The 27,042-nt window shown below is 35.6% G+C and overlaps 1 protein-coding gene across 7 annotated transcripts in view; it reads right to left on the reverse strand.

Moving 5' to 3' along the window:
- Positions 1-27,042, reverse strand: part of Cdh8 (cadherin 8) — a 349,279-nt gene that overhangs the window by 129,933 nt on the left and 192,304 nt on the right. For all 7 annotated transcript variants that reach the window (XM_075977043.1, XM_075977045.1, XM_075977042.1 and 4 more), the window contains exons 5-7: positions 8,570-8,737; positions 4,287-4,474; positions 619-872 (exon numbers count right to left, since the gene is read on the reverse strand). In XM_075977043.1, coding sequence (XP_075833158.1) covers positions 619-872; positions 4,287-4,474; positions 8,570-8,737 — 610 coding nt within the window. The remainder of the gene's footprint in view (positions 1-618; positions 873-4,286; positions 4,475-8,569; positions 8,738-27,042) is intronic.

A 27,042-nucleotide genomic window follows, 5' to 3' on the forward strand; every position in this document is an offset into this window, starting at 1 on the left:
ACTGGGCCTCATTTTAAAGCAAAAAAAAAATAATTTGAAGAAGCGATTATTCTTCACCCTAGGAAAAATTCCTAAGCTAGAAATTTATAAACATGGGGTATTTTTAAATGACACAGAAATATTTGTCTTTCTGTAAAAGAAACCATTCCAGAAATGCTGACTTATCAGAATGCTCATGAACTGAGAAGAAGGTGATTTCAAACCCACATTCAAAAACAAGATAGGCACTTCTAAATGCGGTGACATGGTGGTCTCATACCTCTGAATTCTAATATATAATTCACTATATCTGTCAGAAGAGACAAAATACAACTGGCAATGTTCATGCAATACTAAAAAATAATAAAGCATAAAATGAAAAAGATCCATCCCAGAGTGCTATAAAATGCTTGCAATTTTGCATCTCCATATCACTTTCCCATGAGCAGGAATAACTTGATTTATTTTGATATTCCTGTTTCCAGGCATTTTCTGTAGCTCTTAGTAGACAAATATATGAATGTACACACCACCCACACACAGAGAGAGGATAAAGTGACAGAAAGCCCTTCATCACAGAAGTCTCAAAGGCTCCTCTCGCCCTATGGTGCAGCAATACTGCACTTAAATGAGAAATACCTTATTGGACTTGAAGTGATATCGGGGTCACGTGCTGTCACTTGGCCAATCACTGAGTTCAAAGCAGCATTTTCATGAACTTCAAGGAGGTAAGTTGGTGAAGAGAAGACTGGGGGCTCATCAGCATCCTCCACAACAATTTTGACTGTTGCTGTATCCTTAAAGGGTCCCCTGCCACTGAACCGTGGGTCGATGTGGATATTGGCTGCCTCCACCTTCAGTGTATAGGATTTTTTGGTCTCAAAGTCCAGAGGCTGTTAAAAAAATGACAAAGATGAATGCTTCTCTCTAAACCGTAGCAGCAAGAACAAATGAGTATAATGGGGATGGATGGAAGTTATTCTCATTTAAGCCGGTTTGTGACTCTTAATGGGATCCATTCCCCTAGATTCAACCTGTAAATTTTGCAGGCATTTATTGATACTTGTTTATTATACAAGCATAGCAAGTCTAATCTATTGTCCTGTTTTGTTTCCCTCATTTCACTTAGAATTCACAAAATATTCACAGTCATGAATTGTAACATCAAATTTTCGCTTCTGAGTCATAATAAAATTTTACTATTGATGACATGACCAGCATGCTAATCATCTGGTTAACCAGGTTTCTGCTGGTGGCAGATAAGGCAACACTGAATACAATCTCTATCTGTGAACAAAATTTTATCATTTCTGCAACAGCGTGTGAAATAGAAAGGCTAGAAATGATCATTGTTTAGTCCAAGGAGACCTTACAAAACATGATTTAGCGCTAATCCTAACAAAAAGCATTTCATATCATTTCCAAAACATTTCTACTCAACTGTTTGTGTGACTGAAATGGGTTTTGTAACTTTTTAGGAAATTCGTATGTCTCTGTCAGAAGTGCTGTGCTATGGATCTGGCAAATATGCACAGAGTTTTGCTTTCATAAAGAGACCTATTTTGGTTTATGTTTAGAAAAATGAAGTGTGAAGGCAAATAAATTGATGCAACTAGGTCCGACTTTGCTCCACACTAATCACTTAAAAAATAAAATTACATCATTGCTCTAACATCATTCCCTAACTGTTCAATAGACTTTGTCAATGATGAGTGTGAACCGAGTGATATAAGAGGATCCATTCCCTCACATACATTAGAACCAATCTGTACCAGAACCCATCCAGGCAAATTCCTGGCAACTCACAATACTCCACAATTTAAGAATGTAAGTCTGTCAAGATTCAAGAAGATAGTTTATGTATGCATTGCCATTTCTCCGAAGAAGCAGAACTTTAAATCTGCAATGCAGATTTTTTTTTTAGAAAATAGGAAGCTGGAACAAAAACTAACATCAGTGAAGTCTTACAGAGCACTTGCGAAAGATGAAATATCTATTCTTATTTCAAACACCCAAGTTGATTTTTATATTTGAATGCAGATGTAATGGTACTTAGCTCTCCCTTCCCAATGTTTTTGGCTAAACAGTGAAAACACACTTCCCTGTTTATTCTGAAAGAACAGTGTGTGTGTGTGTGTGTGTGTGTGTGTGTGTGTGTGTGTGTGTGTGTGTGTGTGGTTTGGAAGAGACTATTTGGGATGGTATGAGAAAATTCAAACTCGGAAAATTACCTACACTTTAATAGGCATGCTATTCTGTGTACTTTATAAAATCTGCTCAAAATTTTCTCTGTAATGTGTTAATAGTATTGCTAATTGACAAATAGTAATTGCGTGTATTTTACGGTACAATAGAGTGCTAATACACAAAATGAGGACTTCATCAAGTAAATTGACATATCCATCACCACAATGATTTATCAGTTTGGGTAGATATAAAGAATCTATTCTTCTAGAAATGTGTTCCACATTGCATAAAATATCTTTAATAAGGTCAAGTTTTGTAGTTTTGGACCCTTTGATGAACATCTTTCCTTGTCACCTCATGCTTTCATAATCTTCCATCTCAAAGAACTCTCTCAGGATTCTCCATATAGATTCTAAATTCTTTCATAGAAGGAGTGCAGGGAACAGTCTGCCTAAATGAGAATATAGGCTTCCTGTACCTTATTCCATTTTTTTTTGCATCAGTAAAAACCACAACCAAGCAGTTATCTAAAAACAACTTGACTCTTCTTCTTCTTCTTTTTTTTTGTTTTTTGTCTATAATTTTCAGCCCAGCTTAACGAACACAAAACACACTCTGGTGTCCTGAGGATTTTATCAATTAAAAAGCAATGGCATTAGCCTATAGATATGTGACCCCCTCAAAAACACTCTTTTCTAAAATCCACTTATGTTTTTCAAGTCAAGAAGTATAAGGTGTATGCCTCCAAGTCCATAAATATTAGTGGACAGAATCACAGTGAACAATCAATGTTTCAGTTTATAAAAGTACCTGGCAGGAACAAAAGATAGCAATTAATAAAAACATTAAAAATTAAATTAGGACATTTTATTCAAGGAAAATATGGTTATGATTGGTTCAGCAATTGTCTCAAACATAATTACACAGCACTCTACTAGAGATGCAAGCTTTTAAATATTTTTCAACTGTTGGTTCAATGTTGTATCCCAGCTTGAGAATAGCATTGCTCACTAAAGAATTAAAATATATATAGCCATATCTTCAAGTTGATTGCGAAAAATTTTAAACAAAAATGTATTCAAAAAATTCCATGTTCCCACTGTTGATGCTCTTCAATAAGAAAATTAAGATCACTACCATTTCAGATATATTTTTGAGATCCCAGGTACTGAATGCAATGATAGCTAAGTATACCTCCACTTAACTACATTTCCAGTAGAAAATTATCTTCATGTAATATAATAGAATTGCAGAGCAGGCTTAGTGTCGTAAATTTTAATTCTTGTAAAGGCAACAAACAAAAAATTATTGGTTTTGAGAGTGTGACCCATCATGTATTTTTTTATTCATAAATTAGAAAATCCATTTAAAACATCATGGCCAACAAAGATGTGAAGGTGAATATTGAAGAAAGTACCATGTCTTCCATCACAATGGATCTCTCTTTACACAAGGAAAACTTTGTATGCATACATCATGAGCTCTTTTTTACATGCTTTTTATAAAGTAAGAGTTCATGACAAAGAGCTTCTTTGAAAGCAGAGTTTTCAGTGAGGACTTGGGGAAATGTCAACACATTTGGGAGGGACAAATGAAGGAATGAGGGAGCAGAAATACAAGAGTTACACTGGGAAAGCCTAAAATCTATTGAACTTATTGCATCTGGAGCACAATTGTTCCCACTGAGAATCCATTAAAACTGTAGGTGATTGTATCCTGGAGTAGTTTCATCAGTCCGTACTAACTGTTTATTCATCTTGTTCTCAATTGGGTAAGGGTTACTTGACTTCAGTGCCCTTCATAAAGACTAAGTGATTTTTTGGGGGGGGGGGAAGCTTTAGAGGAAAAAAAATCGCTAAATCATAAATGTGGACATAGTAGTAAGAGGCTGTTTCCCTCTGGTAACTGGTTTACCAGAGTGACATCTGACATGTGATGTGGTCCTACGAAACACGTGATATGGAACATATCTACTATGCATCCTTTCTCATCCCACCCTTCAGCTTAAATCTAAGTACCTACCAACTCGGGGCTCTGCCTGTCTATTCAGCTCTCAGAGATCTCAGAAGTCCAGTTTCAAGGAGAGAGTTAAAAATTGAAGAAAATATTCTTTAGCTTACCTTTCTTAGTCTTATAACACCATCCTGGGCCTGGGCGTCAGAAGTGATTTCAAAGAGTGCTGTTCCATCTCCATCAATGATGTCATAGGACGATTGCGCATTTTCACCAATATCCTGGTCATTAGCTTTAACTCTTCCTATTGCAGTGCCAAGAACCACATCCTCCGGGACTGAGAAGTGATACAAACCTTTAAAAAGAAGAGACACATAGGGTAGCACACCAATAATTTTCACTCAGTGATTAATTTAGCACAATTCATTGGACATTTCCTATCTTCTGGAAATCCATAGAGATGCTACCAAGATGGTGGTAGTCATGGAAGAATACCTCTTCTGTGAAATGTGTAGTCATTTAAACAAGTGTGAAACAAGTGTTCCAAGAAAGCAGTGAACCCTCTTCAACACTCTTCAGGGACAGAGACCTTACCTATTCAACCCTATATTTACCGAGTATTTGTTTAAAGTAATCATGCCAGAATATCAGTGAGTCTATGTGAATTTTTCTTCCCTACTTTCTGTGTAATCACATTGTCTGCCTGTGGGGATATTCATTGCTGCCCCACATAAAATACTAAGCTAATTTCGGCACAGAGATCTGTAATGTGTAACATGCTGAAAGTCACTTTTGAACTTACTTTTATATTTACTAACTTGTAGACCATTTTTGATAAAATCCAATTACTAAACTTCTGCCATGCCCTGCAGCAAGCTGTCCAGATACATGAAATACTCCTCTTGTCACCGAATTCTTCATTGCTCTAAAGACTAAAATCCTACCTTCAAAACTCCCTAGGCAAAAATACAATTACAGTGTGTTTCCATTCTCCTATGGGGACAGTAAAGAACATCTAATCAGTGACATTTGTCCTATTTTTATTCCAATTTCTTGGTTGAGATGCTAGTTGCAATCATGTTCATTGGTCTAGTGGAAGCTGGTGATACTGGACCACTCTCCCTGGCCATTAACACATTAGTGCTCACCTGCCCTACATCTATCTACCTGTTCTTGCATTTCTTTGCCTCGGGGCTTTACCTTACCTTCAGATTCCATTTCATCCATCACATGTCAGGCAGAAAGAACTGTTTCAGCACTGATTTGTTTCACAGAAGCAATCATCAAAGAGTGACAGGAGTTAGTTTATGAAATGCTAGACTCCACCCTTTTCTGAAGGGATATCTTTGAGTCATTGCCAATTTTAAAAAAATGTTTTCAACAGTTCAGACTTTTCTCAGTGGGATAAAGGCACATGAATCCAAGGTGCTAAGTTTTTGGATCATGCACCCCTTTGGCTTTCTAACATGCCTCTTCTTACTTCCCCTCTGGTGTTCCTTGAGCAAGTTTGATTACTTAGATTCAGGTTCTTGTTTCAGGGCCTGATTCAGGCAAACTGAGCCTCGAACAATCAGAAAGACTGAGTCCCCATGCAATCACCAGGGGAAACAACCATTCAATGAACAACAAGCCCAGAGGATAAGTTAAATCTGTAGAACATTACCTAATCACAGTTTAAATGCAAATGGTGAATCCCTGAATAACTATGGTTTGTATTATCCAGTAGAATTTAAGACTAGTTCATTTGATGAATAAGGATCCTTGAACTCCTTTCCTTACTGATGAATTAAAACTCACTTGGAATCATAATGTTATGGGACTGAAGAAGAAAAACACCTTGCAAGTAGTTTTACCATAATGTGGACAAAGAAAATAATTCTGTCTAACACAAGCTGCCCAATTCTTTCATGGTTTGTATTCAATATGAATTTGGAGATTATCCCTTCGGTGTGTTTATGACAAATTAGCCAGTGAGTGGACTTCGCCTTACTGCCAATTCTACAACACAGAGCCTTGAAAAATCAAGAAAATGGGACATTCCTTTATCTCCTGCCATTCTGTACCAGGCCTTTTCTTTAGGGAAAAGAGACTTATTATTCTTTTTTACAAATGCCCTGTCTCAGCTTAGGTTTGTTTCTGCCTCGTTCTTTTAACTTCAATTGACCAGTTTCTCTTTATCTACCCTCTGCTTCTGGTCTTATTATCTTCTTACTTCTGTATATCTTACCACTGCTGCTTCTCTAAGTCTGGCTGACTGATGTCTGCCTGGCTTCTTGCCCCTGGTGTGTCCCTGGGTCTCTCCTCCTTCTCTCATTTTTCCTGTTCTCCTTTTAATTCTCTATGCCTGCCAACCTTGTTTATACCTCTTTTGCTCAGCTATTGCCCATTAAGCTCTCTAGTAGACCAATCAGGTGCCTTAGGCAGGCAAGATGAAACAGATGCAACACGTCTTTGCATAATTAAAATTGCATCGTTACATTCAATGTTAAACAAATGATGCATGAGAAACTACAACACATCATTGCCAACTTTAAATAATATTCCACAACAGTACTGTGTGTTCTTGTCATCTTCATCAGGGCAATAATAGTTAATAATCATTACCTCAACAAAAGGGAATGCTTTAGAAACTCAACTATCACTCCTGAAATGCAATAATCATTTTTTGGCAAAAGATGAACCTACACATTCCTGAGTGAACTGCAGAGGTAGCAGGAAGCAAAATAAAAGACTGGGTAAAAGGTAAGATCAATTATTTCAATGGTTTTTCTTAAAAGGATCATAATTCATAGAGGGGCAGATAAAAGTTGTACAATTCTCTATGAAAATATATCTCTGAACTTTCTGGCTTGGAATTTTTATAAATGAATTCTCAGTTGCTCATTAAATGTTTAGAGCATCAACCTTCTCCTCCATTCTTTCCTCTCATTTCCTTAGTTCCTCTCTTTCTTTTCACAAAAGGGTTTTCATGTGGTGTTTCCTAAGCCAGCAGGAAGTTCCACCATGTCCTTAGATGCTGATAACAATAATGTAATAAACTACCTTCTTAAAAATCATACCTATCCTTGGGCTTGCGTAATTAACATCTAAGGGCTTACAGACCTTATATTTTATTCTACTTGCACCTCTACTGTTTTTATATAACACAGCTCCTAACATTATTCAAATGAAAGTTTGCAAACTTCTTATTGATGGGGTGTAATATGGTAAAGACACAAATCCTTATTTATTTATTTGTTTGTTTATTTATTTATTTATTTATTTATTGTTTCTCTTTAACAAAGTCAATCAGTTCAGTTAAGGCATTTTAATGACTTTCTAGTGATCTTAGTCTAACCATTATGGTACTCATCTTGGTGTACTAATTCAGTCACAACTCATATGTATGTATCCTCATTTTTTGGTGCCTTTCAACAAACTTAACTCCCTGGTCTCCTGGGTTTCATTGGCAGCATTTTTTTATAATTTTTATTTTATGCATTTAGGGGAAAAATAATTACTGTATATACACAATCTCTAAATCAGAAGAGAATATACATGTACAAATTGAGGTCAATACTAGTTACAACACATCCAAAATAGAAATAATTGATATACCTATTGATGTTAGATTAGTTATATAAGTATGTTCATATGACTATAACTTCAGTGTATTTTTCAATCTTAAAAAAATGTCTTTTCATTGACAGCATGGCTCTGAATAGAGGACATTACATTAAATTGAATAAACTAAATATAAAAAAATCTATCTAATTTTACTCCCATTCGAAATATATAGAAGTTAATATATAGAGATACGCAAATGTACTGCTGTTGATATATGTATTTGTAACCACATATTTTTTAGTACTGGTGTCTATTCTCCTTTTATTGTCTTATTGATTTCTTCCTATTCTATGTAATTCCCTTCCTCCTGCTATGTTTGGAAGCATTTATTGAAGCATTACTTCATATCATATTAATTGAATAAATGCTTATAGGAAGTGTCTTATGAGAGGATAATGGTGTATTTAAATAATGGTCATCAGCCTGGACCACTAACAGTGGCTTCCTAGAATTCTCTTGACGTTGCTAAAGATGAGCATACCCTCAGCAAGATGGAGTCAATGGTTCCTGAAGTCTCTCCTGGTAGTAGGAATTTGGAAGCAATTTTAATGTACAGTTTGTTTCCCTACTACAGGCTTTATTTCTTTTCTACAGTGGTACAAATAATGGATCAATATCAGGGACAAATTTTCAACATTCACTTAAGTTCTTCCTGATTTATTATCTACTGTGCCTGTGATATTTGGGGTTTCCTCAATGTCCTTGAAATTATAAAAATAGAGATAAATGTGTGTCTTGACATGCTTTTCAAATAAGCAGTCTATAACTGTTTTGGGGTTGTAATGCTGAGGAAAATTTTATTAGAAATCTGCCTGATTTGTGACAATTGCAGGAAATTACTTACTCTGTGCAAATTTTGGAGGATTGTCATTAACGTCAGTAAGGGTCACTGTAAGTGTTGTGGTTCCAGACAGACCTCCGGAGTGTCCTCCCATATCTTTGGCTTGAATTACGACCAGGTATTCCTCCTTGGCTTCTCGGTCCATGTTTGGAAGGGCAGTTTTTATAATAGCTGAGGGAAACAAAAACTGAACTTCAGTAGACCATTCAAGAAGCGATGAGTATGTCACACACACACACTCACAGATACACAGACATACATATGAATACATCAAAAGTAGGCTCGAGAAAATTTTGTCTTCTGCTGATATTTAACTGGTATATGTGTGTAATATTAATGTTGAGTCTTGATGGGGTTATAGGCATTCATAAATAACCTGCAAAAGCACCTATTGTAAGGCTTTATGAGAATTTGTAAAGATATACTTTAGAAAACAAACTTCCTGCCAAATTAAAGTATAAATCACAGCACAGACTCATCTTAGCAGGAAAACCCTGCAAGTGAAACAATGCTGCAATTTATCACACACCCCAATTCCCTTAGAAGATGAGTAAATCAACAAACAGCTTGGAGGCTCTAAGGTCAAAGATAAATTATTCTTTGGCTCAGAGATACATTAAGAAGGTGAACAAAATAAATGAATTAGTATAATCAACTCCGACAAATAGACCACCAATCAGAAGTAACACAGACAGGTTAGATTTGGAAATCTGTTAGATTTAGCAATCTCATTATATATCTTTGAAGTTATTCTGAAAGCTTTTTACATAGTTCTCTATCTACTCACATGCCTTTTTTCATTGATAAATATTGCCCAGATTCTAATCTAATGTCAAGTTCATTATGTGTTTAGTATTTATGTGTGTGTGTGTCCTTGTAAAGATGCAATCACAAATGTAAATGCAATACTCCCATTTTTCTCACATTTTATTATTTTACACAATGAATGCCATTTTTGTTTGCAGTACATTGTGTCTAATTCCACTGATCCTTCCAGGCGCATAGGTTTTCCTTATTGAACTTACCACAAGTTTGTTAAATAGTCTCATGGTGACACATCTCCAAGCTATCTAATTTCCTCACCTTTCCAGGACCCAGTAATTTTGTCATGACCTTGCAACCTACATCTTTTGGTGCTTTATCTTTTTCCTTTTCCTTCTTTTTATCTATCTTCACTTTTTCCTTTTCCTCCTTCTCTTTCTATTCTTTGGCTGTTTGCTATATTTCACTGCTAGGAACACACAAGGTCTCATGACTTCTAGTCATGTACTACTATTGAGCTCTGTCCCCCAGCTCAGTACTATGCTTTTCAGTTTCTTACCCTTTCACTTAATTATGCATGAAAGCAATCCCTTCTGCATTTAAGTTCTCACAATTAAATAGTCCTATTGAGTGGTTGTATATTAAAATGAGGTTGTAATTTAAAAAAATCTGTCCAAACTTAAAAATCATTGCTAGCATCATACTACCATTATATAGGTCAGCTCCATCCCTCATTTCCAGACCTCAAAAATAATAAATGTTGATCATCCCACTCTCTCTTTCAATCCCATACCTTCATGCATATAGATAACTCCTACCCTCATTTCTAATCCAACATCCTTACTGTTTATCGATTCTAAAACCACACTTATAATTTTCTTTTAGAACTCACAGTTTTAATTAAAACTAACTGTCTGGGAAGGATTTCCAAAGAGTTTAGATCTTTGAATAACTTGGGTAGCATGAGAGGTGTGAAAGTATCAAGAGAAATAGGACTCATCCAAGCACTAAACATACTTGGGAAAGGCAGTGAGTTCTTTCCGTGTTATTATTCATTGACAACACTTTTGTATCAAGGCTACCCATACAGTCAGTAGTTCATTGAATTACATTATTTGTTTACAAATACTTGCCAATTAATAATGATATATTTCAAGGGAAGTATATATTACAATATTTGACCATGATGTATACAACTCAGAGATCACACATCTATTGTTAGAAGGAGCCTGCTTGCTGGTTTCCGACTGTTCAGACCTAAAATATTCACCCAGAAATTATATTAATTAAAGTACTGCTTGAGCCATTAGCTCTAGCTTCTAATCGGCTATATACTTTTATATATCAATTTAACCCATTTCTATTCATCTGTGTATTGCCACATGGCTGTGGTTTACTGGCTAATGTTACCTCTGGCTCCAGTGAGGCTACATGGCTTCTCTGTAACTCTGCCCTTCTTTCTCCCAGCATTCAGCTTAGTTTTCCCTGCCTACCTCTGTTCTTTTGCCCTATCAGGCCAAGCCAGTTTTCTTTATTAATTAACCAATCGTATTCAAGCATACAAATTGGAATCCCACATCAATCTATTTTTAAAATGAAAAGACATAAAAGGATAAGTCACTATTGAAAAGACAAAAAGAAACAAGGAAAGCTATAGGATACTCAGACCCATCATGAGCATGCTGGTATACTTTGCTGTAGATATGCATTTCCATAACTCAGGATATGCTTTACTGTAAATGGGTCCACTTTTCATTCAGAAGTTTAAAAGATTTTTGGGTTACATAATATTAAAAAGAATGTTTATAAAATTTATGAACCAATATCATCTATTGTCATTTGGTCCATTAAAGTTTGCATTAGGGATTTCAAATGGATATAGTGTTTTTAATCACAAGGTTTTGATATAATGCTTCCATACTATAGCAAAATTTTTGAAAAAATTGTTTGGTGCAGGTCTCTACACAGAACTCTCATGTTTTTTTTTTTTGAATTGGAGAATTTTTCAACTACTTCAGGATAATGGCAGCTTAAAATTTACTAACCTCATCATCTAATTTATAGTTGGAATATTTTTTAAAGCATGTCAAAGTTATTTACACAAAACAGTTTCGTATAAGTAGAAAATAGCATGCCTTGTCTAATATTGCAATAGGTTATAATATCATGGCATGATCAAAGAATCAATATGGAGGGAATTCTTATCAAATTAAGTAAGAGCAGTGTCATATGTCTATATCAATTACAGAATTTCATGTGCCTCCAACAATGATACCTATCTTTCATACTCCCTAAAGTGTGTCTATATTGACAAGTTAATTGCCCCTGAGAATATTTTCCTTAATTGAAGAAAAGCATACCAAGCTTCTTATCCTATCGTCAGTCTTCCTAAGTTTCTGCCTATGGAAAATAGTTTTGAAACACACAGAATTCACTATTCCCCCTTGTCAAGTGGTGATAATAATAAGTTTCCCATAATAGGAATTCTAAGACAACTAACATACATACATCTAAGTTTTGGGAACTCTGTGGTGTACTCCAAATTCTTCCCTCCCCAACATTTGCCCAACCTTTCCTTCTCTTTGCCCAACCTTACTGTATTTAGCACTTGTCTTGATAGCAGAGTTTTAAGATTCTCCAGCTGTTCCCCAGTTCTATTATGTACACTCTGTGCAGACTCTCAGCAATGAAGAATGACATTAATGCTTTGCTCAAGCCAACCAATTACTTCCTGGGTTTCTGTAACATTTCACCATATCAGATCATTTTACAAGGTGGTAAGAGTGAATAAGGGTGAGTTTCCAGACTGCACAAGAACCTTCTTCACATACATGGACAATCTTTTTTTAAATTTATACTTATTGCTGTAGCAAATCTTCTGTTGCCAGTTCTGGATGCTTCTCTTGTCATAACCATTAAGCAAATCATCTTTTGTTGTGAACTCTTGTGTTAAGTTTTTCCTAATTACCCATTCATGTCAAGAGTATAAAATAAAGTTGATATATTATTACATTCCAATCCAAGGGCTAAACTCATTGCTATTATTGTTGTTTCCCAGGTAGCTCAGAAGTATTTTCTTTGTAGTCCCGAAGCTGGATCACTGAAAATCAGAGTGTATACTAGCCTATCTACAAAATAAAAATACTACTTTAAGTGAGTAATTCAATAATACCAAGCTGGAAAGTTTTCTGTCTAATGACTTTGCTCTTTATCTTTTTTTCTAAGAGGTTGGGAGTAACTTTCCTGATTGATAAGGCAAGTGGGGATTCCCTCCAAGGTTTCTTCAGGACACACACCACAAGTAATTGGCATCAGTTCAAACTCTATAATGAACAGTTTGCCAGAGCCTACTGCCTCTAATCTTAACCTCAGTACTAGCAGCAATTCATTACAAAATCCAAGACAGAGTTTCTAGAACCTTCTATGCAGCAACCCTGTGGCTATAAAGGCAGTGTAGTTGAAACAGCTAGTGCCTTTCATCTACCCATTTTTTGCTTTGTGTTGTGTCCTAGCTATACATGTTACTTGAGATTTTTATTTCTATTCAAAAGGCAGGTCACTTCACTTCCACAACGTTGTAAGACTTTGAAAGCTCTTAAAATAGAACATTGAAATTGCATTGAAAGTCTCTTCAGCTTTGACTCATATTTTTACCCCCAGTTCAGCAGCTGTAGGTGTTTATGAACCAAAGATGATTTTTTTTAACAAAAATATATTGGTTAGTCCTTTATATCCTCTAAGTTAGAGCAGAAAATGAGTAATTGGAACAGGCCATTTTTCTTCTCAGATTTTTAGTTCGAAAAGTTGAACACTGAAAGAGACAAAAATCTTCACTTAACTAGCACTGCTTGTCAGTCTCTGGTTTTGATTTTAATAAAGGGAATAGGAGCTTCTTAGCACCTTTATAGCACACAGCATAAACCAAAACGACCCTTTGGTAGTCTCGGTTTTTAAGAACTCGGTATTGCTCAAGATATGAAGCACACATTCCTTTTATTACCATAATACCCTGTGTTTGTACATGTTCTTATATGTGGATAGTCACTTGTTTGCCATGCTCAGCTGCATGTTCAAGAGGTCATGTGTACTTAACACTCTTTTGCAACTTTGTAGCAAATTAGGGAATACATTTTTTCAAAATAATATCTGACAAAATATTTTTTCTTTTTTTATTGATTTTTATTGATCTGTACATTTTTATCTGCTCCCCTCCCTGTCTTTCGCATCCCCTGCAAAATACTTTATTCTGTACCAGCTACTTAAGTCCCTTGATGTGAGTTTTTCTTTTTTTTTTTAGCTTGCCATTTAAGATAATGGGTTTTATTATGGTGCTTTCCTACACATATAATACTTTATTATGTGCTTGTCCAGTCTCTTTGCCCCTTCCCCTCCACAACAGCCTTTGCACTTCATACCGACCCTTATTTATCATCAATAATTCCCCCTCTACTTGTCATGATGTGTTTGAGGAATAGTTTCTAACAAAGAAAACCAAGTAGTTTTTCAAACCATAAATATTCCAGAAGAACTTTGAGTTAACACAATTATTTATTACACTTTGATTCATAAATTGTATAAATTTACACATCAATATTACCTCTAAAGTTTAGATTTGTCCTCTTCTATGATTATCTAACCTTGTTTAAATCCCACACTATTTCCACAGTTAAGTTTTCTCTTTGAAAAATAAAGAGCCCTAACATTTCATACTTTTGATAAAAGTCAAGCATAATTGCATTGTTACTTGAGGCAAACAACTTGGTACTTACAGTTTAGATTATAAAATATCAGGTGGTGGTGCCATTTTGTGATGTGGTAGAGGCTGTAACAGTTAGGAGCTAGGTGGGGAGTGTAGATCGCTGAGTGTTCTATTGAAGGTTATACCTGGTCTAAAAGCCTTCCTCTTTCTCTGCTTTTTGTTCACCATCAGAACATCCTCCTTCTGCCCATGTTTCTTGCCTCATGTCATTTGTCTTAGTTTGGATTTTTATTGTTGTGAAGGGACATCATAACCATGGCAATTTTTATAAAAAAATATTTGATTTCAGGGGCTTGCTTACAGTTTCGAAGGTTTAATACATCTTGGCAGGGAACATGACGCCATGCAAGGATAGGTGGTGCTGGAGTTGAGACTGCTACATCTTGCAGGCAACAAGAATTCAACTGACTCACTGGGCATTATTCTGAGTATATGAAGCCTCAAAGCCCACTCCCACATAATACACTCCCTCCAATAAGGACATTCTTACTCCAACAAAGCCACACCTCCTAAAATGCCATTTCCAACGAGACTATTGGATTATGGAGGCCAATTACATTCAAACTACTACACCATTCATGATGTACTGCACAATTATATATGGCCAAGAAATCATGTAATGAACCTTCTGAAACATGTACCAAAATTAATGATTCTTCCCTTCGAGTTGTTTCTGTCTTGTATCAAGATGATAGAAATCAAAGTAATATACGAGTTCTGCTCCAATATGTAACATTCACTTCTTAGGATCACAGTTGAGGCTGAAACTAATATATTTTAATAGAAATTCCCTAGAACTCCATTTTAAAAATCTAATCTAATCAGATAATTAATGAGAACATTTATTTTCCATGAATTAATTCAATGAATGCTTGGAAGTGGCACTGGAGAGTTGAGGTAGGGATGGTGAGGGATTTGAGAGAACCATGGCCAAGGGATAAAATGAAAGAGAGATGTCTTCCTCTGCAATTTACACTGATCTACTTGCTATGAATAGACCCATGTGCCTGTTTCTCTGGTTTTTAAAAGATGTGGTTTTACCTTTACTTTATTCAATCAAATAGAGATTTCCCTAGTGCAAAATTTCAGAAGAGAGAATCTTAGACTGGCCCAAGTTCTCTCTAATGCTAAACAGCTGCTCCTTATGTCTAACCATCGAGGGAGTGCTTCTGATTAGAATCCTGTTTCAGACAACTCAGAAATGTAAAACTTGTATGTGATTTTCCCCATTTCCATTGTCTTTAACGTTATCATTTGAGAAGTATTTTGTATCCATCTTGCAAAGTTCTTTTTATAATTTCCGTGATCTCACCAGATTGAGAGGCTTCATGAGAAAGGCAAGGAGATGCTGATTAAGTCTTTTGTCATATTGAAGGCTGATTACTGTAATTCACTCCTCTCGGGTCTTCCAGATTGTGCTGCACAGAGATTGCAGTGGATATAAAATGCTGCGCTAGACTCCTCTTTTGAAGGAGCCTTGTTGAACACATTATCCCAGTTATGAAATCCCTACCTTTGTTATCCCCAGAAGCCCTTGCTGATTCAATGTGCAATTATTACCTCACTGTCTGTGAAACAGGGTCTTTTGCTTATAAGTTTAAGAGGCATAGAGCAGTGAGGATTAAGATCTTGCAGAAGACCCTGGACAACATTGTTTCTTCTTGCTGAGTATGTGATTGGTGTTATATGCTCTCAGTCATGAAGGCCAAATTCAGATGAGGGGTTATGCATCAATTCCTTGCCTAGCACATTGCTCAAAACTGGTTTGATGAAAATGCTAAAGTTGCACAAAGATTTCATGAAGAAAGAAGGGTATTTAGGCAAATACCTTAGAAAATGAGTCAATCTGTGTAGTAGGGAGGCTGTTAGTGTGTTTCCCGGCTGCCCGGCAGCTCAGACCCGAAATAACCACACAGAAACTATATTAGTTAAATCACTGCCTGGCCAATTACTTAAGTGTATTACTAGCTAGCTCTTACATCTAGAATTAATATTTTACCATGACTTTTGTGGCCTACAGGCAAAGTTTCACTGTCTTTCCCTGGCAGAGGCTCCATGGCTTCTCTCAACTCCACATCCTTTTTCCCAGCATTCATTTTATTTTCCCCCACCTTGCTCTGTTCTATCCTATCACAGGCTGAAGACAGTTTCTTTATTAACCAATGGTATTCACAGCATACAGAGGGGAATCCCACATCAAAGAATGTTGTAATTCTTTTCCTTTTTATGCAATAACATACAGATAAATGGATAGGAATATAGATGATATACAGAGAATTAATAGATACATAGACACATAAATAGATAGTGTGCAGATAAAATAGGAAGGTAAATATATTCGCCTAGATCTTATTAGAGTCTGTATATACTGGCATCTCTAGATTAAAACTATGGGTTAAAATATATTTTAAATAGGCATGTAATAACTGCATAGAGACTTTATTTGTTTGTCTTAGTCCACAATCAATACAATATAATCTCTATTTAGAGAGCATTTATACTATAGGTTCTAAGAAACTTAGAGATTTAATGGGAGGGTGTGAGTTGGCCATTTGTGTACTTTTCTACTTATGGGCAGCAACCTCATATTTTAGAGAATGGACTCAGGTATTAGAAAGATGAAAACTTGTTTTGAAAGAATTATAAGTCATATGACCTTGGGAGGAAAACGCGAATTCCTTTAAGCCTGCTTACAACATATACTGAATATTTAAATTTTCAAATGAGAGCATAAGATTTGGTATTATGAGAAGTTAAAATCTAATACTTTCCCTGATATGTTAAACAATATCCATATGTAAGGAAATAAATATTTTGCATTTACACAAATCAACATATAAATTCACACATTATTGTTTGCATTTTACAAATATAAACATACATATATGAGAATCAAAATTTTACTATTAATTTAGTGGTGATAATTGCCATAAATAAATACTTAAAATTAGCCAAGTAGGACATTTCAAGGTATCAATGTGCCTCATTAATTTTGTATAAAGTAAAAAAATCTTTTATAATCAAAAATTTCCAAATGCTTTGTCCCTAATCATGTTTCTGTGAGAAACTCTTCACATCATATGCCTCTGAGACACAGGCTTCGTCCTTCTTCAGAACTGGCACATATTTTAGTGCATCTACAAAGGTGTGTGGATAATGCAGCCCAGTCCATTCTTTCCTTCTACTGTACCACTTAAAGTCCATTAATCTTTTCAGAGTCTGCTCTGATGTTTCATCAGCAGGCAAGACTTCCCAGGTAGGACTAATTACTTTCTTCCTTTTTATCTTATGCACTTTTGCTGGGAACTTTCTTACAGCAATTAATTTTGTCTTTTGTCCCAATTTCATTACCACTCTTACTATTTCAATCTGTCCTGAGAGCAAATTACCCTATACAAAGCCATGTCTCATTCATCCTCATGTGTCCAAGACATAACAAAATCAATCCTGGACACAGAATAGGTCTTCAGTAATTGTAAGAGAGAAGAAAATAATGCAAAGAGAAAGAAAATGTATGAGGGAGGAAAGAGCCTAATGGGGAATAGTAACTGGAGATTTTTCAAAATTCCCAGAGATTAATATATGACTATGCAAACTCTTGATAGATAATAATAATCTTCCTGTCTCCAGAGACCAGAGATATTAGTGCTGTTGGAAGGTCACTGGGTGATTTTAAGGTCCATCATTGTGGCATTCCCTTACAACTGAGTTACAGATTCAAGTTGTGTGAACTTTCAAAGGAAAGGGGATGGCAGTAAAGTCACTACATTGTAAACTGTGGTACTCAGAGGTTCCTCTTTGTCCATCTAGACACCTTACGCATTTCATAACTATCATTCAGGTTACTAATTACAGGTCTCAGCATACATTGGTACAGTGTTCTAGTATTGCACATATGCTCAGGAGTCCTTAAAATGGTGAATGGTGCTACAAATCATAGTAATATTTTATTAATTTAATTATTATGAGATGATTTATGAAAAATTATATATATTGTATATAGGTATAGATAACAAATGATACTCTACTCCTACTTATTACATTTGAAGCTCCATAGTTATTTATCTTGAGAACACATGTAAACATAACATCCGAAGTCTCCTTCTACAGCTGATAAGAAAACAATTAGTTTTTGAGAATTTGAATATTTACCATCTTGTAGATATTAGGAGTTTGGCACACTAGAACTGTAAAGAAAGTCTTAAGCAAGGTTGAATAGTCTGTGGCTGTACAAGGACTCATATCGCTTGTCACTTATCCCTGATTGTGAAAAACAATGACATGATATACTTGGCTTTTGCTGAAAACATCTCAGCAGCATGTACAGTTGCATGTTTGTCTAGCCATCCCCTTCTGAGAAACCAGGGCATCTTAATAAACCAGACAGGTACCTTTTGGTGTATTAACCTCTCTTCTATGGGTTTCTGTGTCTGAATATGTTTGTGGCAGAAAAGTAAGCTGAAAATTTAAAACCACTGAAAATCATCTGAGTATCTCAATGTAAAAAAAAAATTGCATTCTTGAATGTAAAATTCCTGTTTTTTTTTCATGTGGTATATCCTTAGATTAAAAAACTAAGAACTCTTAGTCATCCCACTGTGTAGATCATACCATACTTGTGTCCACATCCATATAAAGTAATGTGCGATATCCTAGCAAATCAATTAACAATCATCCCATCTATACCTTGTTAAATATAACAAACATAGTGAGTGTCAGGAATAAATTTTTTTCTATCATAGCTCTTCAATCCACTGTTAAAGAATTCTGTGTCACACCACCATTTTCAATATTAAAACATGACTAGCCAATAGCTGATGATACTTAACTGGCTAGTTTTGAGTTATATGGAAATAATTGCAATTATTCCTATTCAGAATTAGGGTAAAATTATTTTCTATTGAAAACATACCCAGGTACTCCTCAATCAAGTAGAATTATTTCTGTGAAGAGCATGATGGCACTATTCTTTCCCTAAGCCACAATTCCAATAACTAATTATATATTAAATAGGTAAGGGGTGGTTCGAAGAAGGAAAGTGAAAGTTGCCATGAAACTTGACGCTTTGCCTCGGCATTCTGATCTGAAACAGGTAAGAACAACAGACCTGTATGTGTGCAACATCACATTTTGTGCTCACCCACAAAGATGTGGTCCCGGATTCAAGCATGAGTCTAAAATAAATTTGAAGACTTTTTTCAAGTCTTAGAAAAAAGTCTCCTTATCTATAAAACGTATAAGAGACATGGTGATGACTATTCTTGGTTGTCAGCTTGATTACGTCTGGAATTAAATAAAATCCAAGTGGCTGGGTACACTTGTGAGGGATTTTTTTTTCTTAATTAAATCATTTGAAGTGGAAAACCTCACTTTTATTCTGATCTTTTGAGGTGGAAAGATATGGATCTAATCCAGATTTTTTGATGTGCTAAGATCCAACTTTGATAAGGGCAGCACCTTTTGCTGGCAGCCTTTATAAAGGACATAGAGGAAGGAAGCTTACTCTCATTGTTTGTGCTTTCATCCACACTGGCAAGTCTGTTCCTTCACCGGCATTAGAGCCCAATAGTTTGGGATTCTGGTGTATACTGAAGACCAGCTGAGACAACCAGCCTCCTGGACGAACAAGGTAGATGGCCATTTTTGGACAATTGGATTAGCTAGACCATAGTGTGTATATATATATATATATATATATATATATATATATATATATATATATATATATATTGGTACCAGGATACAGATATTGCTATGGCAGTCCTGATCATGTTATCTTAGAGAGAATAGGAGAAGGATATTAGAACCTTGTGTTAGAAAAGCCATTGAGTGTTGAGCACTCAATTGGCTGTTCAATAGGAACTTAGAAGACAACAATGTTTAGAGCAATGCAGATGGTGGATGCCGGGCTGGAAATTTTCACTATTTATGTGAAGAATATGTGATATTTGATCAGCTGGAGCTAAAGAATTGGATGAATAACAAAAGACTAGCTCACCAAAGAAAACCCTTCACTTTTCTGGGATAATAGATACTGACCGGCTAGTACTAAGATAGTTTAAGAAGAAACCAGTATCACTGAGGTGAAATCTTCTGGAAAGTGGTTCCTGAGAGTCAGTACACAGAAGCTGTGTTCCAGAGATAGCCAAAGCTGTACCCTATGCCGGCAGCCAAGCTTGACAGTGTAAGAGTCACCAAGGTGGTACTGGTTTTGAAGGCATGAAGGACTTCTGAAAGATGCTTGGGTTTGGTACTGTGAGAGGCCAAGAGAGGACATTGAAGAAGGTTCAGCCTCACTGGCTATTGAAGGCAGTATTAAAAGGGTCAAGCAAAAACTATGTGAGAAACTTGGCACAATAAAGAGAGCCCAATAGAGTTTTTGAATAAAATGTAGCCCAGTTATAAAAAAGATTCTAACATTTTGGAGATGTCAGTACCATGGGTGATTCTCAAGCACAGCCCTAGTGATGAAGCAAGGCCCGAGTGAGCCTAGAAACATGCTCTTTCTGCTGCAGAGATTGAGTCTGAGAACTGATCTAGGTTTTTTGGAGAAACCATGATCACGAGTGAATTCCAGACATTGGACACTGAATTAATTAACTGTGGGAATGTGGCTTTTTTTACATCAGCTTGTGACTGTGGGTTCTTCCCTCAGTAAGAGAGTGTTTAACTTAATTTTGATTTTATAGGCAGCCATACTTTGGACTTTTAAGAGATTTTGGATTTTAAAAGAGCATTTGAATTTTTGCATAGACTGAGCTTTTAAAATATTTGAGTTGGTAGAGACTGTGAGACTTTTAAGTTTATCATATGTGTGAAATTTATGAATCTGACATCTTGAGGTGAACAACAACAACAATAAATAAATGTTACATCATTAAAGCCTTTGTGTGTCAGGGTGGCAAGGTGTCAACTGTCCTGCCTAACTTTCATCAGCCTGACATTCTAGAGTCATCTATGAGAAGAGAACTCCAATTAAACAAATGCCTGCATAATATTTTCAGTAGGCAAAGGTGTAGTGTATTTTCTTAATGACTGACGGCTGAGGAAGGAGCCCAGCCCATTATGGGTGGTGTCTCCTCTGAACTATGGGTCCTGGCTTCTATAAGGTGGGCTGACTAAACCATGAGGAGCAAGCCAGTAAGCAATAACCCTCTGAGACCTCTGCTTCAGCTCCTGCCTCCAGGTTGTAGCCCAGCTTGATTTCCTTTTCTGACGTTTTTCAGCGATGGACTATGTTGTAGTAAAAGCTAAACAAGCCCCTGTTTCCCAACTTGCTTTTGGTCATGGTGTTTCATCATAGCAATAGTACCCCTAAATATGCCAAACATCTGAGATTTTATAATATAGTATACCTAACAGTTAATAGAGTAAAACATAATCTTAAAGCAAGACTTAGCTGATTTTTTCTTATTCTTTTTATGATTCAAAGGTTCTATGGTCCTAGATATCAGTCTGACATGCTACAGTATATCACAGTCTGATAATACAGACAAGTAGAACATGATTTTTAAGAGCCTAGATTTGGTGTCTCATTTTGGGTTTGATTTCTGCCGTTTTTACCTACAGTTTGGTAATTCATCAGGAAATATTCTGAATATCCTTGAGCTCTGATTTTTCTTCTGTTAGAAGATAGTCATTAAGGTATAACTCTTTTTTAAGAGATATAAAGGAAGATTATGAAAGTAAATGATTTGCGCAGTAATTGAAAGCATAGTAATTATCCTATCAATACCATAAAGGAGAAAATTCTGCTATGGTCACGTTATAGTACACATGCTATTTACGTAAGATGAACAATTTGGGGAAACAATGTACTAGTCACATCCCAAGATTGCCCTCAGAAAGAAATTAGGAATAAGAATGAGCCAAAAATATCCTGTTGCTGCCTTCCACTCCCTTGTTCTTTTCAAATACTAAGTGGAGTTATATGTTGCATAAGCTGCCTTTTGACAACCTGAGTCATTTACAATCCAGAGGTACCAGGACCTAAATATCCAATAACATTTTTTTGCATTCAATAAACTCTGCTTGGAATTCCTCCTCCACTATTCTTTGGGAGTAGAGGGTCGCTTTCGTCCCAACATAGTGACATCTCTCCTCTCCTTAGTATGGCCCTACAAACTAATATTGCCTCCTCCACATCTCCTGCGTCTTGTCAGACAATGCTGCTGTGTGATTCCCATTTAATCAGATTGGTGTCAGTGCCAAAGACATCGTTAGGTTTGGCAGAACCACTCCTCCTTTTCCCTTTCCCCTGTCATTACTGGGTTTATATATTGTATTTTTTCTTCTTTTGTGTTTTCCTAAAATTATATTTGTGTTTCTGTAGTCAATGTCTTTCATATCCCATCCATAGGTGTAAAATCAAAGCAACAAAAATGCCAGATATATTTCAAACAGAAAAGAGGGAGAAGTATGATGAAAAACTCATGTAAAAGGACTGCCTCGTTTCACAGGTATTGGTGAAGCTGCTACTGATCAAACATGGCATCATGTACCAGGGGGGTGGCAAGAAAGAGAAGCAAGGAGGCTCTCTTCAACACCACCATCCAGCAAGAAAGCAGAAGAATACAGTACAATATATAGAGCTTCGTGAGGTAAAGTGATTGCCTTCCAAATCCATTCATTGGCTTATTTATTGAAACTTTTTATTTGTTAAATATAAAGTGATATTTAACCAGCAGGTAAATATTGGAGATGTGTATTGTACGTATATAAACAAATATATTCTGTAAAAGTAAATAATTATCAGTAGTGTTTTGGTACAAAGCCAGGTTTTACTGTGATTTTTTAAAAGGGTTTTATGGATGATGCAGTCCAGCTAAGATTGTCACAGCATGGCACAGGGATGTGTGCCCCTCCTGGATTGATACCATCAGCCTTTTACAGACAAAGGGCTGAGCCTAACATGCTGAAAGAAGGCAAAGGCAAAACTAGCAAAAACAAAAAAGTACGATAAATTCGCTGGTTAATAGAGTTATTATAAAGAGATTCAAGAGGAGCACATAGATTCATTGGTCACTTAGTACACAATGTTAAACATACATGAGTGCCTTTCCTTGAAATACATTAAATGGATTATGAATTACATTAAAGTTAAATTTATAATAACTAGGTTCCCCTTGTTTTTATTTCTATGGATATTTTTAAAAAATAGAATAATTCTAGCTTCCTGATTCTGATAAAACTTTTTGCATTTTCAACTCCTTCCTTTCTCTTGTGTCTTATAATTATTTCCTTGAAAGATTTTGTTCCAAAGAATCTAAGTAAAGATAAGAGTTTTAGTAATACACATTTTATATGTGGGCACATGAAATAATTAATAATTAAGTCCACCCTTCTCTAGTCTTCAGTTTAACTCAGTTTAATACCTGCTAGTCACATCCCTTTTTTTATTAACTTGGTTAAGAACCTTGCATAAGACTATCTGCAGCAAATACCTTCAAGGTGACATTCTTTCTTACAACCTTCTAGTTGTTGGCTTTAATAACAGAGTCTGTGGTTTATAAGCTCATATTTTCTGGTTTTCTTTTCAGAATACAAAGACTGTAAGCCATTGATTCTGAGCAACTTGTAGTCACTCCTTACACATGGCATTTTATACTGTGCAATGCTGCATTAAATACTGTCCCAGAGAGGACCTCTGTGTCCCTGCATGAGTGCCTTACAGGATAGTTCATGGGCTACAGAATAAGCAATGATGGTCAACAAAAACATATTTGTCTCCAAACATAAAACTGCTCTTTAGAGAGAATTTGAAGACATGGTTTAGGGGTGTGACTCTATTTGTATACATGTTCATGTGTGTTAAAGTGTGTCATTGGATATGAACTTGTTTGCATGTGCATATGCACTTGAGCAGAGGTTAACATCAAGTATCTACCCTAATTTATTCCACATAAAGCTCACCAGTTTGGCTAGACTGCCAGCCAATAAGTTTCTGGGGTCCTCCTGCATCCATCTTTTCTGTGCTAGGATTACAAATGCAGACTGCCACAGTTGGCTGTTACATGGTTCTGTAGCATAAGCTCTAACAACAGGAACATCTCTACCACCCTTCTCATATAGTCTTAGTCATGGCTTCTATAACTTTTAAAATAAAGAACACTAGTGTTTTGCTTCTAAATTGACCAAGGGATTAAATAGAAGAAATGGATATGAATATGCATAAGAGATAGTTTTTGTAATCTTCTAAAGTTCAGAATAATAAATGATGTACTTAGAGTATCATTTCAATCAAATGATGTTGGAATCCATATTTTTTCTATCTCCATTCTAATATTTACCCCGATGAGCTGTAATGATTTTTCACAAATTGATCAATTACAAACAAGTTCTTTTTATGAGAACACATAGAAAACACCAAAATATATATTATAGATAAAGACAGATTTCAGAGATGACTAGTGCCATTTTATTATTATTTTTTCGGTTATGTCACTGGGGTAATTGGAAAGCATTACCCCTAAGGGTACAGATGTAAGAGGATGCCTTTGATTCTGGAGAGCTCTGCATACCATTCTTTCCATAGCTGCTTATCTAATCATTTGTTTTTCTCAGAGTGTGAACTGAGATTTGTTGAGGGTTTATGTATTTAGAGACAGAAAAATATTTACATCTCATCATCTCTGTAGATGCAAATGATTTTCTATGACAAGTGGGTACTTGTTGTGCACTTATAGTGTAAATGGCCTTAATATACAAAAAGTTCTAAGAGACAAAGCAAGAAGCCGATAAATGAGTCAACTTTTTTCTTTCCTTATTTTATATTTCTTTTTATATTTTATTAAAAAAAACAAAAGCTTTCTTCTTTTCATTTTACATACCTTTCTTAGTTTCCACTCCCTCCCATCTTCCCATTCCCTCAATTTGGCTATTTGAGATTCTTCTGTTGAGAATTCTTGCTTAGATCTGTACCCCATATTTTAATTGGATTGTTTGGTATTTTGATGGTTAATTTCTTGAGTTCTTTATATATTTTGGAGGTCAGTCTTCTCTCGGAGGTGGGGTTGGTGAAGATGTTTATTCATTCAGTAGGCTGCCTTTTTGTCTTATTAACTGTGTTCTTTGCTTTACAGAAGCTTCTCAGTTTATGGAGATTCCATTTATTTATTGTTGCTTTCAATATCTGTGCTACTGGTCTTATATGTAAGAAGTGGTATTCTGTGTCAATGCATTAAAGACTACTTCCCACTTTCTTTTCTATCATGTTTGTTGTAATATGAGTGGCCGGGCTGCGTCCCCAGTACCCAACCGTCTGCACGGCTAGCTTTACCCAAAATAATTACACAGAAACTGTATTATTTTAAACACTGCCTGGCCCATTAGTTCCAGCCTCTTATTGGCTAGCTCTTACATATTGATCTAACCCATTTCTAATAGTCTTTGTAGCCCACGAGGTGGCTTACCAGGGAAGATCTTAACCTGTATCTGTCTGGAGTGGGAGAATCATGGCAACTCCCTGACTCAGCTTCTTTCTCCCAGCATTGTGTTCTGTTTACTCCGCTTACCTAATTTTCTGTTCTATTAAAGTGCCAGGGCAGTCTCTTTATTTAACCAATGAAATTAACACAAAACAGAAGACTCTCCCCCATCACATGTTCACTGTCGTCAGATTTATATAGAGGTCTTTAATCCATTTGGACTTGAGTTTTTTGAATTGGGATAGATATGAATCTGCTTGTATACCTTTACATGTTGACATCCAGTTATACAAGCACCATTTGTTGAAGATGTTTTCTTTTTTTCCAATGTATAATTTTAACTTCTTTGTCAAAAATTAGGTGTTCATGGGTGTGCGAATTAATATTGGATCTTCAGTTTGATTCCACTGGTCAACTTGTCTGTTTTTATGCAAGTACCAGGCTGTTTTAATTATTGTAACTCTATAATAGAGTTTGATATTAGTGATGGTGATACCTCTGGAAGTTCCTTTATTCTACAGGACTGTTTTGGCTATCCTGTTTTTTTTTTTTCATATGAAGTTGAGTATTGCTCTTTTAAGGTATGTGAAAAATGGTGGTGGGATTTTGATGGGCACTGCATTGCATCTATAGATTACTTTTGGTAGAACTGCCATTTTTATTATGTTGATTCTACCTATTCAAGAGCTTGGGAGAGCTTTCCATTTTCTGGTATCTTTTTCAATTTTTTTTCAAAGACTTAAAGTTCTTGTTGAATAGGACTTTCTCTGGTTTGGTTAGTGTTACCCTGGGTTATTTTATGCTATTTGTGGCTATTGTGAAGGGTAATATTTCTCTGATTTCTTTCTCAGCTTCTTTATCATTTGTATATAGAAGGGCTACCAATTTTATTTTTTGAGTTTATCTTATATCCTGCAACATTACTGAAGATATTTATCAGCTATAGGAGTTCCCTGGTAGAGTTTTTGAGGTCACTTATGTATACAATCATATTATCTACAAATAATCAAAGTTTGACTTCTTCCTTTCCAATTTATATTCCCATTATCTCCTTTTGTTATCTCATTGCTCTAGGTGAAACTTCAATAACTATGTTGAATAGATATGAAGAAAGTTGACATTTTTGTATTTTTCATGTTTTTAGTGGAATTGCTTTGAGTTTCTATTTAAATTGATGTTGGCTGTTGGGTTGCTATATATTGTTTTTATTATGTTTAGATATGTTTCTAGTATCCCATATCTCTCCAAGACCTTTATCCTGAAGGGTTGTTGGATTTTGTTGAATTCTTTTTCAGAATCTAATGACATGAGCATATGGTTTTTTAGTTTATTAATATGGTGGTTTTCATTGATAGATTTTCATATGTTAAACCATTCCTGCATCACTGGCATGAAGCCAACTTGATCATGGTGGTTGATTTTTTTCATGAGTTCTTGCATTCAGTTTGTCAGTATTTTATTGAGCATTTTTATATCTATGTTAATGAGTTAGATTGGTCTGAAATTCTCTTTCTTGGTAGAGTCTTCGT

The sequence above is a fragment of the Microtus pennsylvanicus genome, chromosome 6, assembly GCF_037038515.1.
Source record: "Microtus pennsylvanicus isolate mMicPen1 chromosome 6, mMicPen1.hap1, whole genome shotgun sequence".
NCBI classification, from domain to species: domain Eukaryota; kingdom Metazoa; phylum Chordata; class Mammalia; order Rodentia; family Cricetidae; genus Microtus; species Microtus pennsylvanicus.